The sequence below is a fragment of the Gopherus evgoodei genome, chromosome 9, assembly GCF_007399415.2.
Source record: "Gopherus evgoodei ecotype Sinaloan lineage chromosome 9, rGopEvg1_v1.p, whole genome shotgun sequence".
NCBI classification, from domain to species: domain Eukaryota; kingdom Metazoa; phylum Chordata; order Testudines; family Testudinidae; genus Gopherus; species Gopherus evgoodei.
Window position 1 is genome coordinate 14,956,734 of NC_044330.1, and position 26,563 is coordinate 14,983,296.

Consider the following 26,563-nt stretch of genomic DNA (forward strand, 5'->3'; position numbering starts at 1 on the left):
ACTCCAGGTCTCCAGGAGCAATTCAGCAGTGGGGGGCCCTCGCCACGGGTCTTCGGGGCACTTCAGTGGCAGGTCCCTGAGCAGAAGGACCCCCCACCGCCGAATTACTGCCGAAGCGGGGCCTCCCCACCGCCAAAGACCCCAGGCCCCCTGAATCCTCTGGGCAGCCCTGTCTTATTGGCAATCTCAGCAGAGGAGCCAAATACTGTATGGCCTGAACACTGAACTTCTCTTAGTCACACAGAGGGCGGTCCCTTCAGGGTGAGGTTGAGGTGACCAGGCAATGGCAGTATGGGGCTCTGCTGCTGTCCTTATTATAGCTGTCCTGTGGATAAAAGAGAAGACAGTGTGCTGTCCTGGCAAGCCATCACTTTTCACAAGCACTAAATGCTTAAAAGATTTTTAAACATAAAATAGAACTACTAAAAGTCCTACGACTTTGACTCCACCTCCCATTTTCAGGGACTATTCTAAATTCATTCTAGGGAGTGAGAGGAGAAACTCCCTTCTTATGGGCAGTGGACAGGAGTGGGTAGAGAGGCGGAAAACTCCATGAGCGTCCCTTTGGGCAATTTCCTGTAAATTCTTCCATTAGAGATCCTGGCCCTTCCCCTGTGGAAGTAGTAACAACTCAGTTCCCAATCCCTGAGCGATTCTCCAGACTAGAGACACAGGGCCCACTGTGCGAAGTCTCTGTGCCTACACACTGGTCATCCCCCCACTCCAGTTCTCTGGCAGCATTGCTTCAATGGAGCTGTGCTGCCAGGATCTCTCCCACCTCCAGCTTAAAGGGGGTTCTACAGCACTGAGGGACCACTAAAAACTGTGGGCTTGAGCCAAAGTCTGTTTAAGGTAATGAAAGCCTTTCCATGGCTTTGGATCAGGCCATTAATGCATCCTCAGGTTGCATTTCTTCCTCCTTCCCTCTGGGAAGGGATAGATCTGTGTGTGGAGAATCTCTCTCTGTGTAGAGCCTGGAAGGACTATTCCCCCACTGGGCTGAACCTCACATTGAAAGATTCAGAAAGACAGTAATTTTCTGCTCTTTGTAAAACAAGCTTTTCCATCAGGGGGTTGCAGCCATTTTGCAGGCATAAGAAGAGCAAGAGAGAAAGAAATAGAGGTGAGGCTTTTAGGATGCTTTCTGTGCAGACTTTTCTCAAAAGAACATTGGAGGGGGGTTGTGCTTTTCATGTACATTTTACGGCCAGTTCATAATGTGGGCTTATCTCTTCTGATATTTCCAATAAAACAATATTTAAAACTTCAGAATCACCCCCAGCTCTTTTGTGCCACAGTTTAATGAAGACATTTGCAACATCCTGCAAGTACATCATTATCTCCTATAATTATATAATTACAATTTTTAATGAAATGATTGCATGTGCAGTAGATGCATAGATATAATTATGGTAATTGCATAAATACCTGTTTCTCAGCTAACAGTTACTTTAAAGAAGACCTTTGCAAAAAGGGTAAAATATGAGAAACTGAATCTTGCCAGGGAATGAATACAAATATTAAACTGGGTTGCATTTTCTAATAGGATTTCAGCCTCCTAGATCTTCTGTGTATTTTTCCCCATACTGTATAATGAAAGGTTCAAAGATTTATTTTAGTGAATATTGTATCACACTAAAAGATTTTGATACTGTTTCTGATCTCAAAAGCCCACTGAAGTCAGTGAAGCCCTCAGTGATCTTATGTGGCTACTCAGTACCTTAACAAGAGATTGGGCCCTGAACTGCCATCCTTATACTGAAAAAGAAAATGTCTGAATAGCAGTTATAGCAGAAAAATCAGTGTTTTCATTCATCTCTAGAAAGCAAGGACCAAATTCCAGATCGCTGCACAAATCCTGAGAAAGTGGGCCCTGTGCAGGTGTTTTCTATAGTAGCTGGGTATGGGAGAAGAAGCTACTGTTCAGCTGCTCAGCACAGCTGCTACTACAGCTTGCCTTATCAGTTACAGTACTGGCTCTGGCCCTGACTCCACATGCAGTTTTTGGCCAGTAGATATACAGATGGCTCAAACCCCTGCCTACCACAGATAAAATCACCATAGAACATGTCCAATCCCCACCTAGCCTCTTCCCACTGCAAACTGGAACTGAGGCAATTCTAGTCCAGTATGGTCCTGCCACACCTTTTTACCTTGCCCAGCTGCTAAATGCAGCACTGAGGCAATTTCCCGTCCTTTAGCACGTTATTAATAAGCAGGCCAAAGACTGAAATTGCAATACGTTTACTGTATTGGTAGTGTCTCTGGATCTCTGAAAAGACATGTACCCGTCCCTAACAGATAAGATGGGAACTGCTGTTCACTTAGAGATTGGCCCTGCATCACTTACACATAAGTACTCTTTGCTCAAGTGAGCAGTCTACCCAGCAGAGTAAGGAATTACTCCATAGTGTAAGGGGGGAAACAAGATCAGCCCTTAATTTCATATATCTGTATTTCTGAATAGAAATAATGAGCTATAGCCGGGGGCAGATTTTGGCTGCTGCTTCGGTGGAACACGGAACCATTGCAAAATTCTCACAGCATAGGAAAAGGGTCACCCTACTCCTTCCCCCCCCACACACTGCCAGTACAGACATAGCACGGGGAGAGGGGGACAGGAGAATAGCCATAGCAGTTGGCTCTATGGAGATTCTGGACTGTGCTACAGTGAATAAGCAACCTAGCAAAGGCTGTCATAAGTTGGACAAACCCTGGAAGCTGCTCTAATTTATGTCTGGGGCCCCCGCAGCAGCCCAGAAGCCAGGTAGTGTAAAGATGGCCTAAAGGCAGCTTTGCCCCACTTTCCCTCGTGTTGTGCATTTGGTGCTGCCAGTCTCAGGAGATGCAGCAGGGAATCTGGCCCCAAGAGTTTAGTATTGTGACCATGCAGAAATAATGAGCAAAATAAAAAAAATAATATTAATAAGTGGAAGGAAAATACTTGATATCCCCCAAACAAATCTCATTGATGTTAAGCTCATTAGAGCGGTGAGGTTCTGAATGCAGAGTATAATTAACAATACTACAGATATCAAAGGAGAAAACAATAAATCAGTGAAAGGAAGGATAAGGCATGGAAAATCTGACAAAATAAAGTAAGTGAAAATTAAAAAGGCAAAAGAATTATAAGTGTAAAGAATCTGAAAAAAAAAACAAAAAAAGATATTTGTCGTAATAATCAAGTTATAAGCGGATTATTAATATTATAACTGAGGCAACCTTTAAGACTGGCTTGACAGAACATGCAGGCATACTTGCAGCTTCAAAACATATTTAAAGAATTGCTAAGAATGGTACTTGTATCCATGTATATTACAAAGAATAGAGCAATGAAGAGAATGAACTCAGAGGAATAATAATACAATAAGATTTGACAAAAGGAAAGCACAAGAATCAGAGCTATTGAAAAGTGAAATCATCCAATCCCTTCCCTTGCCAATACAGGAATGCACCCTACCAGCTATTTTCTACAGCTTAGTCCAGCATAGCTTTAAGTACAAAATTCAGAAAGAACAGTTAAAACATTAGCTTATTGGCTTATTGCATTCAACTAGTTCAAAAACAAGAAAGGGGGAGGGGAGAGCCTCAAGACAGCTGTATGCTATTTAGAACAGTTTTATCAGGATAATGATATTTCAGAACCCTGCATATCTGTGGGAGGAAGCAGAAACTGAAAGGTAAGCGGTAAAATTGGGGACGCTGGAATGAAACAAGTTTTACAGTGAACACAATTAGAATAGGATTTCAGTCTGATAAAAAAAAGTTACATCTACAGTCAAGGTATATCCCTCAAGGTTCTTTACAAAGTAATGACAGTGTGTTGGCTGCACTGCAGGAGCTCACAGGTTGCCTAAATAGCTGTACATTTAAATATGGCTTCCATCAGTACAGATGGCATTAGAGGTGGTTGGTGTATTAAAATTCAGAGTCTGAAAAAACTTCTACCCTGAGCATTACCTCTCTCAGAAAAACGACTGTAGAAAGTGTGCTAGAATTCAAGCATTTTACGTTATTTCAAATGTGTCATTAAACTACCTCACGTCTTTGAAAACTGCTGCCACCCAACCTTAACAGCTTTAGATTGTGAAGGGATGAAAGGGTCTGTACAAGGCAGTGTTTGGTTCATTATCTTCCTCCATGTATTACTAGTAGAGGGATGCAACAGGAACTGCCCGTGTGGTGGCTAAAGAATGAAAAACAGGAACAAACAATACTTCAAACACCAACAAAAAATAAAAATAAAAAAAATGGAACATTCTTGTTTAACGTAGTGCACTAGTGCTGGGGACCATGGTGCTAAATTAATGCCTGCTGGTACTGCAAGGATGAGTCTGGCCTCATGAGTCCAGAGTCAGACTGATTGCCTTTCAGTTAGGAGGCATCAGAAGTAAATCCTCCCAGCAAGAGCTTACGGACAGACTTTCAAAGGTATTAGGTGCCTAAAGCCAGCCCGTAAGTGAGGTATAAAAGCAAGAGTTTCCTTGTGCTCTCCCTGCCCAGGGAAAGCCACAATCTGATCCTTAGTTCCTGGGAAATACTAGCTGAAGTAGATTTGTATTTCTTACAAAAGGCGGCATGGTATGTCCTCAACTCCCACTGAAATTAAAAAACAAGAGGGTTCTTGCAGGAGGTGGTCACCATTTCGCAAGACCTGGTCCCACATGACCAAAAGTGAGTATCACTGAAATATGCAAAATTCTGACAGAAACACAGAAGACACTACAGGTTAACAAAAAACAAGACAGAGCAAGTTAAGATAGGCTTCCTTCATTCCTTCTCAAATCCCTAAAATGTCTTATATTGCTAATGGCACAGTGTTGTAAAATTATTGATACCATTCATGAAAGGCAACTGTTTGTGATGGATTTTCCATAATTAAAAAAAGTTTTAAAATCGAGATTGGATGTTTTTCCAAAAGATCTGTTCTAGTTCAAACAGTAATTACTTCAGGGACATCCTGTGGCCTATGTTACACAGGAGGTCAGATAACATGATCACAATGTTTCAATCTATAATGCCCATTATAATGTATAACATAACTTTTAGATTCAGTTGCCTTTCATTACCATGCCCACCTACCTGGGGCTTCTTTCTATCTCATTCAAAATGTTGAATTTTCTTACTAATTAACCGGCAACTTTATATAGTTAGTGATCAATTAATCCAGTAACTGTCATCCACCGTTCCAAGAAACTGAGTTAGGGTGATTCCTTTCAGTGCTTGTACCTAGAACCTAAAAATGTGCATGAGTAGCAGCTAGATTTACTCTAGGTATGTCCCACAGGGTATATATACCCTGTACCCTGAGTACTGAAAGTAAGTACTATCGTCATAACCCAGAGACATGGATCTGAGTGTGTCAAAGCAAAAGAGGTAAGCATCTGCTGTTCTTCCCCGCACCATACCGTAGATTATGGATTCAGTTGGAAGAGTAGCTACAACATTTCAAATAATTATTTCTTTGTTCTTTTGAGTTTATCTGCAAATAAATATGACCTTCTCACCTACAAGACTCTCCCTTCCCCCCCCCCATTTGATTTTTTTTTAAATATTCTCTAATAGAAATGTGTGTAATCTTCAGAAAATGAGGGGGCTCTGCATCTTTATCTATGACTGTGTGAATCAATGTCTGAGTGATAGCAGGCAAAAGTTGCTCAATTAATTACACATGCTTGGTGATCTGCATAACAACCACCACTGCAGCATTGCACGTTAGTTGAAGGCCTGCAAATTACTGCAGTTATGAGAATTTGGAGATGGGAATAAGGGGTAATGTTCCCCAGAACACCCCTATTCTCTCACTTTCCACCTTTGTTCGGTGTACTGCACCCCTAGCAGACAGTCAGAGCATCTTTAAAGCAGTAAGAAAAGTATAAGGATTTCCCCAAAATAAAACTGACGTGGAAATATACACAAAACATTGTCTTCTGCGTAAAGTCCAGAAAATTGCACACAGAAATAGGCCTAAACCATTGATAAAAGCCAATATTTTCAGGACCAGATGCTTAGGCTGCTGCTCTACATCTAGGTATCTAAGGGCTTGTCTACACTGGCACTTTACAGCACTGCATCTTTCTCTCTCAGGTGTGTGAAAAAACATCCCCGCCCCGAGCGCTGCAAGTGTCAGCGCTGTAAAGTAGCAGTGTAGACAGCGCTGGGAGCCACACCCCTCATGGAGGTGGTTTTTCAGACCGCTGGGAGAGCTCTCTCCCAGCACTATGCCGCAACTACACAAGCCATGTTAAAGCGTTGCCGCAGCAGCACTTTAACCTTGCCAGGGAAGACAGGCCTTAAGGAACAGCAGATGATTTTTCAGAGGTGCTGAGCACCCGACACTACTGTTGAAAGCCAACAGGAGTTGTAGTTGCCCAGAACTTTTGAAAACTAGACCACGTTTATTCTGATGCATAAATATGAAGTTAGGAGCCTAAACATTTTGGCCTAAGTATTTAAAATTATTTCTTGACATGGCCCTTTATGCTTAATTATGCAGGAGATTGACATGTGGTTCTGGGCAAATTATATTAAAAATATTTATGTCAGAACAACTGCATTTCTCAATGTATATGCTGATCTGACTATAATGTTAATATGATGTTTCTACTGTGGATTTAAGAGTAAAAGCAGCTTCTAAATAATACATTGTTTCACATGTTTTAAATTGTGTTCATTAGCAGAGATGTACAAGTTTTATACTGTACCTCAATAGCTTTGTGAATCTGCAAATGTTCACAAAAGAAATTTGCAAGCTGTCCCTTACTAAGGGACAAAGACTAACACTGGAAGACAATCAGCCAGGAGTTCTAGTTCCAAGTTATGGCGTCAAAATATTTTCACATTTCACTACACCCCTATTAAGAGATTTCTGGCCTTACAGATGCAGCAAAGGCAAACCCACCCTAAGTTCTTAAAAAAGGTATAAGTTTACTAAACGAGTTCTGCTGTGGGGAGCTTTACAACTGCTGCTAGGGCTTAATCACAACAACACTGAAAGCAGTGGATGTGGGTTTTTTGCCGTTGATATCAGTGGCAGGAGGGCAATCCCTAATGCATATGCACCTCTCACTATGGATGCGTATACCGTAGTTATACTTGAATGACACTTCTCTAGACTAAAAGGTCCAAGTACAGATGGAACTTGTCAATACAGTCAGCACAAGAGATATAATCAGGTGTAACTGAGTTCAGGCTTTACAAACCTTATCTTCTCATCTAGGCCTCTATTAACTAGGTCTCCATTTAATTATCTTTCTGCAGTCATTAAATACAAGGTATCCCCTAACCTTTCACTTCACAGTATCAGCAATTAGCCTTTTTAAAATTTGTTACTTGTTCTTCCTCTGCAAAGTTTTGGCTTTCCCCCATTTTTTTTTTTAGTCCACTTTTATACATACCTCCTTTTCTACAAATTTTCTTGCCGGGTTTTCTGGCACATTCCTTGGATATTCTTTTGACTGAAAAATGAATAGAAGACTAGAAAATAAAATGGAGCTCCATCACAGACAGTAGGAGCATGCAACACCACTATCTAACTTAGATATGGCCTGCTTTTATTAGGTGCGGAGGATTCCCAATTTGTTGTGCCTGCACATGCAATGGATAAATGTTGATGCATCTTCCCAGAAGTCAGTGGGTGGGAATGAGAATTAGGTACCAACTTCAACCTAAAAGTACACGTGCTGTGGGAGAAAGAAAATGAGCGTAGACAGGAAAAATATTTATATCGGAACAGATGCATACACAGAAAAAGCAGCATGCATACATGTAAAATGCTAGCATGCAAACAAGGAAAGCCATGCATGCTACCAGTACACATGAATTAATATTGTTAAACCTTAGAACAGGAAAATAAAAAGGTCTCCTTGTTTTGTCTGCTATTAACTCACCATCCTCAGTTGGGACATATATATTTAAATAGAGGCAGTCTTCATTCTGATCTTGTACATAGGTAGAAACTACATCCAAGTTATTAGTAAACCACACAGGAAGCATGACTTCAGGCAATCTGCCTTCTATAATGTTCTGCGGACACACTGGAGCAAACTGAGTAGCATTTTTGATATCTGACCAGGGAGATGGAGGTTCAGGAGGTTGAAAGCGATGCTCTCCTACTGGTGGGGCAGCATACGGAACCCCAAGAAACTGAATAACAGGCCCCAAAATTTCATTATTAAGTTCCTTCTTAATCCCTCTTATCTTGCCAAAGTTGGTGGTCACGAGTGGGTCAATATCATCCAATTTTTGTGAGGACACAGCTGCAGCATGAAGCAAAAATCCAAGTATACAAAGAACAAAAGTGGCATCCAATCCCATGTGTAATAAACGGACCATGATCGCTCTCCATACACAGTTCAGCCACAGGGATCTTGGAAGGGCCATGGTCCCACATTAGTTGTATCGCTACAATGAAGCAATCTTATTTGTATCCACTTGTGTAAAAACAGGGCAACCGCAGGAAATGGATCAAGTTTCCTAAATATGAGCCTGTCAGAAAAATCTCAAAAGGCTTTTCACACGACAAGTATCTTCCATTGATTTCACAGCAGCATCTTCACACAGCACTATTTAGCAGCCTACATCCTACTGACAATTCTGTTTTCCATAGTGGCAATATGCAGAGAGCGGCCATCTACTGCAGATTCCCCTCTTATAAATCAAATCCAATTAGCTGCAGGTCTATATCCTGGAGAAAATGAAAATAAATCATTAGTATGAAAGAGCTAATATGGGCAGAGTAATAACTAGTTGTTTTACAAGTTATTGCATATATATTAATATTTGCTAGTGTCATGTAAGTAAATTTCTACAGTAGGTAGTTTATGGGTTCCATGAAATGACGGGTGAACTACTGATTATTGGATTATTTGCAGCGTGACCTCCTTAGTTTATAGAGCTTTTCAGAAGAAACAGACCTCTCAAAAATAGTTTTAAAATGCACATTCCTAAAAATAAACAAAATTGCTGCCAGCTCAGATTAAATATGTTTTACCATTACATTTTTATATGACTTAACTGTCCCAAATTCCATTTTAAACTTGTTAGCAGAGATTGGTTTATCAAGACAATAGAAACCATAGATCAATTATTTTATTAAATCTCAAAACTCAGTTAAAGCAAGTCATCTCGTAATGCTGAATGCTAAAACAAAGTAACTTATTAAAAATAGATTACATGTATACATACAAGAAACACTGATTTTCCCATTTTAAAATGTAATTTACAATTCGAACACTGAATCAATTGAAGGGGAAAAAGCCAATCTTGTGGAATATTTTATAGGGTACAACATAAAACACTTTATATGATGACCTCTTAACCATGTATCTATCTCTGATAGCTAACGGAAAATCAGGATGTGAGGATTTTGGCACTCATTCCTGAAAGAGAAACAATCTTTACAATAATTCACTTGATTTCCAAATATTCACAATATTCTGGTCCTTCTGAAGTGAAAGCAAAACTCCTACTGACTTCCAAGAAGCAGGACTGGACCTCAAAGGCGGCTTCTTTTGGAAATTATTTGAAGAGGGGAATGAACGCACAAATCAAATCGAGTTGTCTGTGTATCACAATTCTCTTTTACGACCCGATTCCTTACACGCTATTGAATGCAGTGAAAGATGTGTGCGCGCGCAAGGAATGCAGAATCAGTTCCCTCTACTCTTAACTTTCCATACAACCATTTAAATGCTCTCACAGATCCTGATTTTTTAAAACACCAATATGTCTGTTGCACAATATCCTAGAAAAATAATCTGTTAGGATCAGAGACTATATAATCTGGAATCCCTGATTCTATTTTCAACTCTATTTTATCACAAAGGTTGCGATACAGAGACTGTAATGCAGTAGTTTTGAAGATTGTTTAGAGCATACCATAACATCTTTCCTTTTCATGTTAATCACATTGCCAACACAATTTACAATATACTTTAATTTTAAATGCAGTATAATGTACAAAGTAACAGGGTAATCTTATACTCATTGTAAAACAGTGTGTAATGTACAGGAAATTAGTTTTACTTAGTATATGCCATATTTTGAAACACTTTGAGACAGCATTGGCAGCTTTAATGAAAATTGTTTTTATCATGTCTATACACATGGAAGAGGGAATTCTAAAGAAGAGCTTGTCTAACAGACTGCCCTGCAGTTTGGCTTATTAAAAAGGAGATTGTAAAAGCTATATAGGACAGCAGGAGATTTGGTTCATGTCTAATATTCCCTTAGCTCTGAAAAATCTATCTCAGAAGGCAATAAGGAGATAGATGTAATTTTTTGACAATTTCATCACTCTCTGCTAATTCCAATAGCTTTTGCTGTGAAACTATATTAACATACAGAAGACAGGCTTATGCCCATCTTTCTTCTGTTTCAAATTTTCAGTATTTGTTGGAAACACACAGATTTACTTGCACAAACCATTTCTGAAGATTAATGTATGCACTTCTATTTAGCTTAATAAATGTGCAGAATGGCACATGGACAATTGCATCTTGGGAGATTTTTGTTTTGTCACCTTTCAGATTTTGGAGACAGCAAGAACTTTCTTGACCATGAGTAAGAACATGGCATTTCAGAGACTGAAGAGCAGTGGTCAGTACAACCTTCAAAGTCTAAATGAGGAGAAAGTTACTTACTGGCCTAATTTTGGTGGACAGTGATAGATCAGTAAAATATGCCAAACTAGACGGATTTAACACAAGCACTTAAGTCTCAAAATCTTGGGTTTTTTCAGTGGTAAAGGAATGTGCTCTGCCCCTCTCCCCCCAAAATTCTGATGTTCTCTATTTAATAATAAGTACTTCATTGAAGTAGCTGTTCCACTGAATAGATGGCTTGAGGGATGTCTAAGGAGAAATCAAATTTAACAAAGCAGCACCAAATAATTCCTTCCTTTCTTTTTCACTGCTGAGTCAGTTCAATGTGGAAAATTACCAAGATACGCTTTGAATAACAGTTCATTTAGCGGACTCCCTTCTCTTCAAGTGTCAATGCTATTTTTCGGTTATTAAGACAAGCACTTTTTTGGTATACTCCAGTATCAAAAAAGAAATCTAGGAACCAAAAGCAGTAGTGTTAAAAATAACATAAAATTAAATAGTCAGCAGTAGTCCCTTTAATAGTTCAGATGTCAGAGGTTTTCCTCCTAGTTATTAAACTATTTCCAAAAGTGTAGAGCTGTGGTTTTAAAACCTTCCATTGGATGTCATGCCCAGCATGGATAAAGTTTTGTTCTATGAGATCATAAAGAGGCTGCAGTGATAAGAACATAAATCAATAATATGTTTGGCTATTTTCATTAATTAGCCCTTGCTGGTCAGCAGAAGCCAGCAGAGTCAAAGAGTATATAATCCAGTAGGTGGGAAAGGGCTTCCAGCAGCAATGTCCACACATTCTAGTATCTGCATTTATGTTTCTTTTTCAGTAGGGTTCCCCTCCAACCCCAACAGTTAAGGGAATTATTTAGGGAGAGGTAATAAGAGATCTGATCTCCTCTGGAAAGGCAGAAATAGTGCATTATTTCAGCCCTATGCAGGGCTGCCTCCAGGGTTTTGGCCATTCCAAGCCACAGGAAAAAAAATGCCGCAGTTGCCGCGGCACTTCGGTGGCAACTCCACCATGTCGCTTCATTCTTCGGCGGCAATTCGGGGGCCGGGACTGAGGGACCTGCAGCTGAATTGCCCCCAAAGAGCTAGATTTGCCACCTCTTTCCATTGGGCCGCCCCAAGCACCTGCTTGCTGCGCTGGTGCCGGGCCTGTCCCTATGAGAGTTACCCTGAGGCAAAAAGACTAAAAACATGAAGTCAGGCAAATAGAGAGATAGTTTAGTTTATTCAAGTTCTTGTAGAACTCTAACACAAAGATCTACTTGTTAGCAGTGAGGTGACCTCAGGACAGGCTGGGACTCTTGCCTGGAGCACATCTACCTGTTCTACTTAGTTGTTGCCAGAAACATTTTTTAGACCTCAGCATGTGTTCCCTGTTTAGCTTTCCCCTGGTACCTGTATTGGAGCTGACTGGACAGGAACCAGCAGGGAGAAAATTAGTCTTGTGTGGGTGCACTACTATCAGAAGCAGCAATGAGCAAGCATGGGAATGGGCAGGATGGTGGGCGTTTTTCATTGCTTGAAGAGAAGTTTGGTAAGAAACGCTTCACATTTTCCTTCTATCTGATATTAGAGACCGAGACAAAATTCTGCTCTTGTGTACACAACTGTAGTCAGTGGGTTTGTATGGATTTAACCCAGAAAAGGAATGGTTCCTATATCTTTTGAAAGAAAATTATTTTCCTTCTATCTACATTAATTTAATGCACTGAAGTCTGTCAAACTGACAGCACTAGAGACTGAAGTCCTGTATATATACACACCCAAGAGATGTACAACACAGGCTACAACAATGCATGCTTCCCCACACTGTCTTGCCAATATATCTCACCCTTAGAGTACACTTGCTTTAGAAAGAAATTCAGTATCCAAACCCATTCAAATCTTTGATCTCTGCTGAAACAGCCAACAATGGTGCCAAATGTTATGTTAGCTATTTTGATGTGGTCAGCTGCCCACCAGGAACTGATCTGAGACCACAAAGGTTATTCCACACAAGTCATCCCATAACTATCTGATGGCAAGAATTTTCAGACAGGACTAGCTGTGATCAGATAGAACTCACTATTTAGAGGTGATTGGCTCCATCTCCTATATGCCCATTCCCTGAGCCATCCACTCCCTTTTATTTAACATTAGTTCTATATAAATAAACAATGCCATATATTTTATTTTAGATGCATAACAAATTATTAATATACAATTTTATATGTAATATACATAAACACATTTATATATGTAATATACAGTCTATATACATATATCTTTTAGAAGTTTAGTGTTAATAAATAGCTACCGTTAAAACAAATGGATAAGACTAAAAAAGGGGCACAGATATTAAACTTGTCTCACATTTTTCAGCCCCATTATACATTTGTTCTTCCTATTAGTGGGAACATTTGCTAGTTATAATATCAAGTGGTCTCTTTAAATAGTTTTCGGCAACTTAGATTTACCAAGATAGGAAATTATGATCAGAAGTCTTGCTACTGAATGAGACATGCTTAAGTCTCAGGGCATAGTGTCATTTACTTCTTATCTTCCATTTTCTGATATCAATAACTATTTTTTAAAATATTCCTACTCCTTAGCTAAAGTAATTGTTTATATTACTATAAGTTGGCTGTTATGTTTAACATGTAGACTAGAACTGTCTGACATTTTGCACAGTACGTAGGCAATGAAAATGGTGATTTTACTCAGAACAGAAAGAACAGATAACTCTGTCACTTGTGTCTAAAGTTTAGACAGATAAGTAATACAGATTTAAATTAAAAATGACAGATGCACTGGCTTGGAATATAATGGGTAGTGAAGTGAACCTTTTTCCTTTTAGCAGCTTATGGTTAACTCTTAAATGGACCAAGTATTATACTCAATTTGAATTCTACAACTATTCTGCAAAATACAATGTACAGTTGGTTACCATGTTCATACCAACAGTGTGCTTCTGGACTCGAGAATTTTTTGGCTTGGTCTAGAAATTCAAATGATCTTGTTTTAATGATAGATCATGTGGGTGGGAAAATGCCCCAGATATTTCTCATGTGAGTTCTTTGATACAGAAGACTTCCTGTATATTGAAGATTACAATTTATGTAATACTCTGCTGATGAGCATTTTATGAAACATTCACATGCTCCACTATCTTAAATCAAATCTGATCAGTTTTACATTTCATTGTAGAATTCACAACTAGAGAGCCCCAAACCTGCTCCCACTGAAATGACCCAAAGTTCTGTCATTGACTTCAATGGGTAAAAGATTAAGCACTAAAATTCGTACTAAAAACTTAAATGAATAATATATACTTTATGGCCAAAACTTGATTCAACAGGACTAATCCTGAGTAGATGAGCAGAATCTGACCCTTTATCATTGCCCTTTAATATACATTCATCAAATAACTCATGCTTGCACATCAAACATGTAGGAAACATGCCAATTTCTGCATGTTTCTTATCTTTCAGCATTAAGCATTTGAGATACACAGAGTCAAATACAATTGTCTGCCATATCCTGTAGCTTGCTGGAGAACTCTGAAGGCAAAAAGGCTGGTCTATGCAGAGACTATATGGATTGTTCTTCCATCACAGCACCACACGGTATCACTACCCAAGCATTCCAAATCCATGTCTGTGGAGCTAGATCAATAGCTGTTTCAATTCAGTGCACAAATAAATACAGTGTGTATATCTGTGCTACGCCAAAACAGAAAATATTGATATAATTAGCCCAGAATCAGATCTCAGTTCCATCAATGTAATTGAGATCAGAATCAAGTGGATTTTGATTCTGTCTTTCTTCTTAAGATAAACATAAATACAACTTTGCTGAGCACAAAGCTGTCACCTCTAACTATAGTTCAGAATCTAGAGCAAGGGGTTTTTGTGTGTTATTGTAACACTTACAGCACTGTAGAATACACACAACATTTAGTATTAGTATTAAATGGACCTATCATCTAGTTTAGGATTCCATTTACTGTGATGTATCATTTAGGTTTTTGATTCTACATCTGTAGCTGTAACTTCACTTGTATTTGCTCTAAAATGAATTTCATGCTTGTTTTTCTTAATTAAACTTTCTTTAGCAGTCTCTAATATGTATATTATTAAAACTCATTAAGTCCTATTCATGCTTGCCTGTCACTTTTGACTTCACGTTCATATACTGAAGTGCTCCATTGCTTTATAAAAGGAAGAAAACTAAATAGTAAATATGAGAACTTGAATGTTTTATGAATGTCAGTATGAGAAAGTGGCTGCAAGGCCCATAAGGTTTCACACAAAAAAAACATTACAGCTAAAGCTAACTCGCTGACACATCTCTGATCTATAAAGTCTGCAGTAATGGCAGCACTAAAGTGTTGTGCCACAGACTGCAGATTTTTCCCCCACATGAAATAGACATAGCAGAGACTATCTTTACTGTTGTAAAAAATTAAAATAAATTTTCTCAAAAGCTTAGTGTATAATAATGTTAAATGTCTGCAGTGATTTACTCTTTCGATCTGACTTCATGTTTAGCTCCTGTTACTTAGCTGGCTGTTCTGCTTTCCTTGTCCTTTGCTACCTGGAAGAAGATAGATACCTAATTAGGTTACAGAAACCTAGTCTCAGGTCTCCTTGTGATCATGTTGGCCATGATTCCTGCAATAAGAAATACTTTGAAACCAGGATGCATCAGTTCTCTTGATACAACAATTTCAGGACCTTATTCTCCTCTCACAGAAGGCGTAAAACAGGAGTAACTTCACTCACTTCAACGAAGTTACAGTGGTGAGATCAAGAACTAAAAATTTTTTGTTTTATATTGCACTATTCCTCTTAAATGTGATTGTTATGGAGTTACACACTATTACTAATAAGTGGCATTTTCCACTTTCAATTAAACAAATTAGTTTTTTTAAAAAACTCATTAAAAAATTACTAGAATTCAACTCCTGCAGCTTTCCATATAACCAGGCATGTAAATATTGAGCAGTTCTTTTCTAAATCACTTAAATGGACAATTCAATTATAAAGTGCAACATCAACCTGTTTCCCTCATTAACTCATTACAACCAGTTCAACAAGTATGCTAAGGTCATCTTTACGAAGGTCCATTTTGGAATATTTTTAGGAAATACTAAAAAAAAAACCACACAAACAAAAAAACCAAAACCACAACTTTTTGCACTTTACATTGATTGTTCAATTAAAAAAAATTAACTTGAAATAGAGTTGGCTTGCCCCCGCCCACAAACTCTGTCCCCCTGCACCACTTCTGTGGTTTTAAATCACACGTTAACAATTTTAAAGATGGCTTTTCTTCCCTCTTTCTGTGAGAAACACCCAAGCAAACACTAATAGAAACTGACTAACAGATTCAGCGGCTACAGTGAAACTGACTATACAAAAAGCGTTACATGCACACAAAGAAAAGAAACTTTAAAAGTGGGTAGGGTAATTCTCTAAACACTTTCATTCATAGTAACCTAACCTTTTACTTGTAACAACAGTGACAAAAATGTTTAGACATAAGTATTTGGCCAGATCCCCAAACAGTGGGAATTGTTGTGGGTCCATTTTCACCAATAATCCACTCCATGATTTTTACGTGGTCAGTGTCCCTTTAACATTCTTTATGTAAAAACTGATTATAGAGGGTGCACAGAAAAACAAAGCAAACCTAAGCAAATACACCCATTACATGTCTGCATGAAGCGTGACACACAGCTTAGCCATTTATCAACCGATAATTATGAAAACATGGAAAACGTGGGTTTTCAGAAGCAGGTGCAAATACAAAGCTGAGTCACTAAGAAGTCAGCAGGATTCTCACCTGTAATACCAATAGTGATTGTGGGGAATTTAATGCCATCACTTGTCACTAAAATTACAGGATGTGCTTTCAACGTGCAATGCTTCCTGAAGTTTTCCCAACTAGCTCCCTCTTTCACCATCCACTAACTTTCTCCCTCTCTTTGATACAAGCTCTTCTGCAACAAATACCAATGTGTTACAGTTAAAATGCACATTCCCTTATGTGTTCAAATGCATTTCTTCACAATATACGTAAATGTAATATATTGATATAAAAATACAAAAACATTTAATCTTCAATCAACATTTTTGTCTTTTGACTATCTGCTACCCCTGCAATTATAGGGATTTTTAGGATACTGATAAGTAATGGACATAGTACTATCCTACCAGAACAGATTGTATTGCAATTATTCCTGCAGTACATTTTAAAAATATCTTCTGCAACACTTTCTAATGAGCATCTGGCAATGTGTGGCCTTTTCATTATCCACTTTCAGAGAATGACTGTATTATGCTCATCATCCTTTTTCATTATTTAATTTTTAAATAGTTTCCTTCCGTGTGATTGAAAAAAACCCAAAAATACAGCAACAAACAAGTGATTCAAAGCAGGCCGGAGATCTACAATACAGATCTACATATATATTAGTAGAGAATCTCTCTATTAGTCTAGAAACTAAATTCATCTCTCAGCTGCTGCTGCTTCTCTCTTCCCCCTACTCTATTCTAACAATAGTGTAGTGTGTGCTTATGTATGAGTCAGTGGTTATGAAATATGCAAATTGATAAAAATAAAGTTAACACTATCCCCAAATCTTCTATCCACTTTCAAATGAAAATATCAAGTTCCTACTCTATCCTGATCTTTGAATCGCCCTCCTCAACAGACTGCTCCACCTCCAGCCATATAATCCTGAGCATGCCCACTTTGTTAAGAGTCTTAACAGCCAGGATATTATCTTTTTTTTTTGCTAGGATGGGTAAAAATATCCCAAATCAGTTTCAGCCCAACCTCCTTGTTCATTTCCACATAAGAGTATTGTCATAAGCAGTCTGTATTGCCTTCACTAGCTTCCTTTGCTGTTTCCATATGTCATCCAAAAGGGAGGTGTTCCACCAAATGCTGCTTCTCAGCACACTTAGCATGATTATGTTCAGGATCATCCTTCCTTCCAGTCACATTCTGCATGACATATCATAGAATAAGAGAATGCCTTTTTCCTTCGTATGGATCTACATTTCCCTCATCCTTTACCGCAAAAAAGCCATTAATTTAGAACATTACTTCAGTCTGTGGCTTTCCTGTAAGAAAGCTGGTGACATTCATCAAAAGGTAGCTAAGGTGAAAAAAGAGTAAATTTATATCAGGGCAATACTCTGGAAACAAAAAGTTAGAAGGCGAAAATTTTCAAAGGAGCCTAGAGTTAGTTACCTAAATCCACATATAAAAATTAAAAGAAATGGATTGATTTTTCAGAGGTGCTTAGCCCACACACATTTCAAAAAGCAGGCCACTTTAACCATGAATTTAGGAGCTCAGCTTTAGCTACCCAGATGTTAATATTACGGCCCATGTTTTTAGGTATACATGTGGATACGGTGAAAGGCCATCTTGCACCATTTATAAGGCTTGAGCTATTTCGTGAGTATCCTTTATTTGAATTAAGCACCAAGAAAAGAGAGGAAAAGAAAGTCTGAAGAGCTCAGTGTTCCTTGTTCACCTATAATCAAGGTCTAAATACACTGAAATACTCCTACTGTAAAACAAAAACAAAAAAAATAGCAACCAACCAGGAGTTTAGAGGTCCTTGAAAATTTGTTTTCAGTATGTTCACAAGTAAATGTCTAGTGTGAATCACCTGTCCATACTTACTGGTACAGGCAGGTACCTCACATGTATTTGTATAAATGCAAATATCTTCAGTGGAAGGCACTGCCTGAAAAATGTTTGCCGAAATAACTTGCTTGAGTTCTTGCTACAAGGAGCAGTTTCATTTCAAATTCATGAGACACTTAAGTGTGCTAAAAACATGGTATTTGATATTTATTGCAGGCACAAAGTGTGTCCATTTTATATGAATTCATGTTAATACCACAGTTTTTAAAACTAAAAAACAAACTAATTTAAAAAAAAAATCAAACTAAAAATATAACCCCTAAAAAAGGTCACTAGATTGAGAAGGGGGAAACGGTTTCTTCTGATCATGTCACCTGCTGCAAGAATGACACAGTTTACTCAACCTGTGTTTTGTTTAAATAAAACAATTATTCTAATTTAATTGTTTTGGAATCATATGCACCCTCAAAATGATTTGTGATAAACACCCTTTCTCCTGATTCCAAGGTAACTTCTAGCTTGAGAAGTCAATTAATATTAAGTAATCTGACTGATTAATTTTCATTAAACCTGCTGAAAATTGATTTTTTCTTCAGCAAATCAAGATGAGGCTCTAGTGCATTTTCTAGTGGAAGAGAAAGAGGAACGAGTCCTGAACACCCAGGATTCAGATGCAAGAAGATGTCTGAAGGAAAAAAAAAAATCATCCATCCGGCACGGCAGCCTAGCAGGAGGCACTGTATTGCCCTGATGCATCAGAAATGCAACTCGGGGCTGCACGATGCACACAACAGTTCAGTGCCTGGGCAAAAATCAAGCTAGAACATCTACTTATTTGAAGAGGGAAGGGGGAATAAAGTTAGGCTGGCTGCATTAGGGAGAGCAATGCGTGCGATTGCAAAGGAGATGATCCAAACATTACGAGTACCCTATTTCTAGGTGATACGGCGCTGCCTTCTGTGCGTTTCTCTCTCTGTACGCGGCCAAATCTCCCTGCAAAGATTTCCCCCAAGCAGCAGAAGGGCAAACGGTGGGGCGATCCCTGCATCCGGCTTCCTTTCAGGCATCGGGGCTGGCTCTTGTAAGTTACACAGGCAAGAAATCTACCAGATAAGAATCAACCCCAAGCCCTGTCTTGCAGGCGAAGTTGCAGAAGCTAAAATGCCATTCTCTTTGCACACACGCACGGATGTTTTGTAAGTCGGGGGAGAGGCAAACACTGACCGTTTGGCAGCTGTGCAAAATGCCTATGAACTCACTATCCCTGCACCCCCAAGCAAAGAAGCCCCTGATTGAATCCCCTTCTTATTGTAGCAGTAACAGATCCGCCCTCGCCCACCCCAATAACAGAAACAGAGATTTAACCCCTCAACAAACACTTACGCAGACAGACATGGGCACCACATTGATTCCCCCTCCCGCCCCCAAATAATTCAAGGGGTCAATTTCTATCACACCGCACTGCAAACACCACAACGTTGAAAAGCAGCAAAGTATTTACCAGTTCACAGTGGCTTTTTGCAATCACAGCTAAACCTGTAATTCACTGGATTCGAGTCGTTATCCCTTTTTTAAGCAGCTGTAACCCCCGGGTTTTTAAATCATCCCCGGACACTTCCAAATTGTATCGATTGATATAATTTTTTTTTCCCTCGCCCAAGACTGGGACGAAAAAATCCCCATCCGGAATTCATCATCCTGTGTAGCAAGCCACCTCCATTTAAATCCGACCATCAGGCAAGAAATAGAAATGATCAAACGTTACTTCTTTTCAGCTGCAATCAGATAATCCTACTAATCCAATAGATTTATCTCGATCTGAAATTGCCCTCCTGATGAATCCCCTTTGCTTGATGTCCAGTTGCGTGATTTCAGAGCACTGTTGGGTGACTGAAGGAGGTTGTGTGTGTGTTTCTTTTCTTTTCTTTTTTTAAAAAAAAAAATCTTTTTTGGATCCTGGATGCACTGCTCGCTAAAAAAAAAATGCCGAGAACCTTGGTTTTCCCCTATTATAGGTTTCAACTCCAAATTGCTGTTTGATGAAAAATAGTACAAAGATACCCCTAGTGGTCACCGGCTGAATGGCACAAGTTCTTACTCTAAAAGACAGCCATCTGCTTACATAAGTTCAATTTTAGGAGGCTGTTCAGGCTTCTTAATTAACCATGTCTCTGGACAGTGAATAACTTTAATAGTGCAAAGGCTCCACAATAAATGACTTGATTTTTAAACTTTTTTTAAGTTTAAAAAGCTGTATTGGATTTTTACATAGTGTTCATTCAAAAGGAAAAAGATTCTGCACATGGTAGTAATAATATATATCTTTTGTATATACATAAGAATATTATTTCATGCAAACAAATTTAGGTGCATATCACTTAATTTCATGTGTGTACACATTCACACACAAATGTACGAAATTATGCAGATATAAGTTACATCTAAAAGAAAAAGTCTGCACAATATACATATTGTGTATATACAATAATATTATTTCATATAAACATACATTGGTATGAAAAGGTAGTTATTCATATCCATTTTTCTTGAAAAAATCATTACCTGGACTTCATATATTTGTGACTATTTCCATTCCATAGTTTTTTAAACCTTTTTTTGGCTTTTTGTTACTTTTTAAAATTGATTTTTGCCTACTTTGCATATTTAAATTCAGTCATATGCTTCCCTCCTATTGAAATATCATTTTTGCTACTGAGGCCACAGCAGGAGAATGAAAGGTGACAATTCAGGATGGATGAGTGGGACCAGTGGCGGAAATGACCCTTCGAATTCTGAAATGCCAACATATTAAAACATTAGCCAGAAACACATACTCAGAAGCTCCCAAGCATCCTGAGTTAAGCCTGTTTAAGAGAAGTCATTAACATATCACGTTCTGTTAGCAGGGGCTCTCCCTTCTGTCTAACACTAAAAATTATAGATTTTTAACAAATCTGTATCATTTTAAAATATTGACATTAATCAAGCACAGCCCACACGTTCAAGATTCCAGTGTGCCTATAGCTTCAGGCAAGGTCTAAAGGTGCCCATAAATTTGATAAGCTTTTATTCTCCTTACCTGCACACAGGCCCCCCAGAATTCAGTGGTGGATCTAATCTATATGTCTATGGCAAGGATGAGAGCATCCGGTGGCAGTGCACAGTGAATTCTGTGGTATTTCTGCAGCACTGGAACCATTTTAACTGTATGCATTTAACCTAGTATGTGCCAATAACACAGAATTCAGTTTCAACGTCCCATGGCCCTAGAAACACTCACAAACCATGTAATTTAACTCTTTCACTACAGTTGAAAACACAGGTGTTGCAGAATTGGCGGAGAAAAGCACATCACATATTGCCCTGACTGTGAAACAAGATTTCTGTTGTATTCTTCTCAACGAGGCACTGGGAAAAAAAGGTTTAAACCCAGAAATAGATTGTGTAAACAAAGTTACGGTAATTTATGAATATCAGCCAATCACACGCCACCAATTTGACCAAGGCCCAGATTTTTACAGGCATTTAAGAGTTGCTCTGTTCAATCCTGCAACAGCTGATTTAGAAGCCTAAATATCACTTTCAAAAATGACCCAGGCACTTTGGTGACTTTCAATGAGACTGAGGCCTTTTGAAAATGAAATTTAGGCCCCTAAATCAGTTAGGCATTGCAATTTTAAACTGTGGGCCTAAAACACCAAACAACCAAGAACCAAAACACTATCATTATGGAAGGTGAAAAAAAAGGAGACAGTCTCTAATTGTTACTTTTAATATTTCTAGATTTTAACAAAATTGTTTAAAAAAAGATATAGGAAAAACTGAAGATACCCAGCTGGGTGCCCATAAGTACCTACCAAAATCAGCCTATTTATTGACACTCTGAACTTGGTGAGGGCCAGCCAATAATGGTTTGTCCTTTGGAGCATTGCCGTACTGAGAAATCTGAGAAAACAACCTTAAAATGAAATAAATGCATCCTCCTCCCCATTCTGTGAGTTATTCATGTGACTTTTCCTTTTCTAGATCGCCTAAGGATGCATGTAGCTTCTCCAGTGTCTCCCATAGTGTGTCGTTAATATTCCTCCAGGACATTTCACAGAAGGAATAACCAGACAGCAGGAGAGCTCCCATGTTTCACTAACAGCTCAGCAACCACCACAGAATTGTGTCATTTTAAAAAGTTGGGCAATGGGTGGATGTGAGGCTAAGAAGGGTTGCTAAATCCTGGCATTTCTTCTTATACAATTTCTCAAAATCTGCCCATTGTTCTCTATTCTCTGTGACAAAATCCCTGTTGAGGCTCTCATTATTTACACCTTACCTACAGCAACCAGTCATCTCTGACCTGGTAGGCTCCCATCTGCCTCCTTCACAACTCCTCTGAGCCTGTTCAAAATTGGTGCTACCAAAACCATCTGCAAGTCTGCTGCTCTAGACACACCAAGCTCCTCTTCAGATCACTCCTTTGGCTTCCCCTCACAGTCTAGACAAAATTCGCCCGCCTTCAAAACATTGGCCAACTTGTCTCCTACCTATTTCTCTGATCTCATCTCTTTCCACTGCTTTCCCTACTTTACTTCATTCCTTCCAAGTCATATAATTAACCACCCTTTTCTCCCAAGACACCCCATTGATAGGGCCCTACCAAATTTACAGTCCATTTTGGTCAATTTCATGCTCATAGGATTTTAAACATTGTCGATTTCATGATTTCAGATATTTAAATTTAAAATGTCAGTGTTGTAACTGTAAGGGTCCTGACCAAAAAGGGAGTTGGGGGATGGGGTCCACAAGGTTACTGTAAGGGGGTTGCGGTATTGCCACCCTTACTTTTGCGTTGCCTTCAGCCCTCTACAATAACCTTGCGACTCCTCCCATGACCCCCTTTGGGGTCTGCCCCCCCCCCCAGTTTGAGAAACTCTGGTCTCCCCCATGAAATCTGTATAGTATAGAGTAAAAGTAGACAAAAGACCAGATTTCATGGGAGAGACCAGCTTTCAGAGTCCTTGCCATGTTTTTCATGGCCGTGAATTTGATAGGACCCTACCCATACACCTCGAACTCCCTCTCCGATCCACTTGGACATGCCTCCATCCTCTCTTCCTTCAAGTCTTTCCTCCTTCAAGGAGGCCTATAAATCCTAAATTACTTGAACCCTTCCCAAGATGAGGCACTAACTAGCTTCATTTATTGACCAAAAATGTCCAGAAAAAATAATCTCCATTCAAAACCTGCAGAATTACAAGTCACATATTTAACAATTCACCACTGCAGAGATCAAAAGCTGTCCATTGCTTCCCTTCTCTCTCCATGGGCTGCATATGATCTAAATTAATGTGTACTTCTGTGGAGTTATATTCTCTGTATGGTATTACTAGCAGATTACACAAGATCATGTTTTTACAGCAGCAAATCTAAGGAATTAAAAACTTCACAGCACGCACAAAGTCCTGGGCAAGGTGGCAATATAGCAGTTACTTTTAACTTTACCCTTAGGTGTGTGCAGAAACCACTGGAAGTCTTTTATTCATTCAAATCTTGTTTTGTCTCTTTTATTTTAGGTATTATCCTTTAGCCCTCTAACTCATATTCAGGTTTTTTGATTGATTTTTCAGAACTTTTGCCTGCATTGGTAGTATGTAACACCAAAATATTATTGATGGGCAATTTTAAAATCCATATGAATGATATATATGATAGATTTTCTCATCAATTCTTGTGACTATCGAACTTTGTATATATTAGTACATGTACATTAGTAAGAGCAAGGGATCATTGACATAATGTAATTAATTCACTTGCTTTGTGTTTATACTTAGTATCATTACTTTTTTTTTTTGCTTTCTTTTTCACCTCAAATATCTTTTACACCTCAAACTTTTCTTTTCTGTCTACTGATCAGTCTCACAGATTGATGTTCAGTCTAATCTGAAGTTTGATTCCATTAATTCCAGTAGGGTTTGCATCAGTAACTAAATTAAGGGCTTATCTACATATGAAAATTAATCTGGAATAAGGTAGGGTGTAAATTTAAAGCAGATTAACTCTTCCCGATTAACATGTGTGGATGCTTTTTTTTTTTTTTTTGGAATAAGGATGTATTGTTCTGAATTAGCTTAATCCATGAAGCACTTTTATTCCAGAATAGGAACATTCACACATGGAGCTAATCAGGAAAAATTAATCAGGCATAGCTATTCTGGAACAAAATCTCTGTGCAGACAAACACTAAACTATTTTGTCCTTATTTCTGATCTGGTAAATCTGACTTGTGTTTGAGGAAATAGATACAACTGCAAATGTTTATAATAGAAATTCATGTATTAATCAGGAGAAAATAGCTCCCTTGATTAGGGGCATTCCAAGTTATCAGCTTTCTTACATTCCTACTGTAAGGCATGGAGTTTAAAATAGAAGCTGAGAGCAACTGGTTTATAGGTCTTTTTGGCATCTTGGAACTCCACGATAATAAGACATTCATATATCCAAAGATTCTGGCTGCTTCAAAGGCAGTTTATTACTCAGATTATTTTTACAGGAGAGAAACATCCCATGCAACATCAATAAGCTTCTTAATCAGGAAAGACCAGTTAAGCACTTGGCTTGTACTGACTTCCAGGTAGAATGCACACATTGTTCTGTTAAGCTTCCTATATATGTCCTAACATTCCATTGCTTCTGAATGATAATAGGTGATGGCAGCACAATGGACAACTTAGAGGAACAGCAGGGAAAATATAAAGATTATTTTTATGCCATCTGTAGTAGTGTTTAATGTTTTGAAAGTATTTTTGAATAATGAGATGTTTTAGTTTTCTGATCTCTTGTTGCATCCAGTGGTGCTCTTTGAATTTTTCATTGCAGACATAAAATATGTCCTCTTCAGTTATCCTTCTCAGATTTCATGGAGCTAACGCCCTACACTTAGCTCTGTTACATCTTCTCATGACCTAGGTCCAATTTGGTAGGTAAAAGAATGCCTGCCTATTTTTGAGCCAATTCTCCTGTAAATTATGAACCTCTCTTTTTCATTCTGAAATTTATAAAAAACAAAAAACAGAACAATTGACATAAATTCTTTAGAAAAAGCATCTCTTTCCACTTGCAGGTAATTTGTCTTGCTATCCAGTTTGGGGTTTTTGAACATAGAGGGTCAAACTTAGCCCTAATGTAAGTGAAACCAACTTCTAATGAATACAGTCCATAGTTTTTCACGAAACTGCTGGAAAAACATGATTGTAGAAATCAAAAAACCGTTGGGCTAGGAGCAACCTCAAGCGGTCATTGAGTCCAGCTTTTGACACTGAGGCAGGAACAACTAAATCTCGACTGTCTCTGACGGGTGTTTGTCTAACCTGTATTAAGGTGACAAATACAGGGTCATTTGCTTAAAAGAAAAAAATGAATAAACAGCCTTATCCAAAAAGAATACAATTTAACACATTCCACCAACAAAAGAAAACAATATAAACCTATGGTCTTCCTATCTTTGTACTTACAACTTGGAAACAGAAGATTAGAAAGCTGGAGACAGAAAAATCACTCTCATAGCCGAGAGGGCACAAACACAAGACAAAGAACAAAGAACTCACACCCAAAACTTTCCTCCACCCAGATTTGAAAAAGTCTTGTTTCCTGATTGGTCCTCTGGTCAGGTGTTTCAGGTTACTCCTTTCCAGGTGAAAGAGACATTAACCCTTAGCTATCTGTTTATGACATCCCCAAAGCTGACTAGCATGAGACTATTACCTCCCATGTCTTACATATGATGGTTCTGTTAATACACACAACTTTTTTAGCAAGTGCATCCTATTGTTGATTCATATTCAATTTGTGATCCACTATAATCTCTGGATCTTTTTCTGCAGTACTAATGCCTAGCCAGTTATTCCCCATTTTGTAGATTTGCATTTGATTTTTTTCTTTCCTAAGCATAATACTTTCCACTTATCTTTATTGAATTTCGTCTTGTTGATTTGAGACCAATTCTCCAATTTGTCAAAGTCATTCTGAATTATAATCCTGTCCTCCAAAGTGCTTGCAACCTGTCCCAGCTGGGGGTGATCTGCAAATTTTATAAGCATACTCTCCACTCCAATATCCATGTAATTAATGAAAATATTGACTAGTACTGGACCCAGGACAGACCCCTGCAGGACACCACTAGATACATCCCTCAGTTTGACAGCAAACCATTGATAACTCTTTGAATATGGTCTTTCAACCACTGCTGCACCACTTCATGGTAATTTCATCTAGACCACACTTCCCAAATATATATATTAGAATGTCATGTGTCA

At 38.5% G+C, this 26,563-nt stretch overlaps 1 protein-coding gene across 7 annotated transcripts in view; it reads right to left on the reverse strand.

Annotated features, from left to right (window-relative positions):
* The window catches only part of NLGN1 (neuroligin 1), a 601,032-nt gene that overhangs the window by 449,180 nt on the left and 125,289 nt on the right, over positions 1–26,563 (reverse strand). For 3 of the 7 annotated variants that reach the window (XM_030575893.1, XM_030575892.1, XM_030575894.1), the window contains 2 exons: positions 7,890–8,686; positions 7,398–7,457 (listed from right to left, as the gene is read on the reverse strand). In XM_030575893.1, coding sequence (XP_030431753.1) covers positions 7,398–7,457; positions 7,890–8,382 — 553 coding nt within the window. In that variant the 5' untranslated portion in view covers positions 8,383–8,686. Of the gene's footprint in view, positions 1–7,397; positions 7,458–7,889; positions 8,687–19,761; positions 20,253–26,563 lie in introns of those variants that run through there. The other 4 variants (XM_030575895.1, XM_030575891.1, XM_030575898.1 and 1 more) reach the window with 2 other exon arrangements.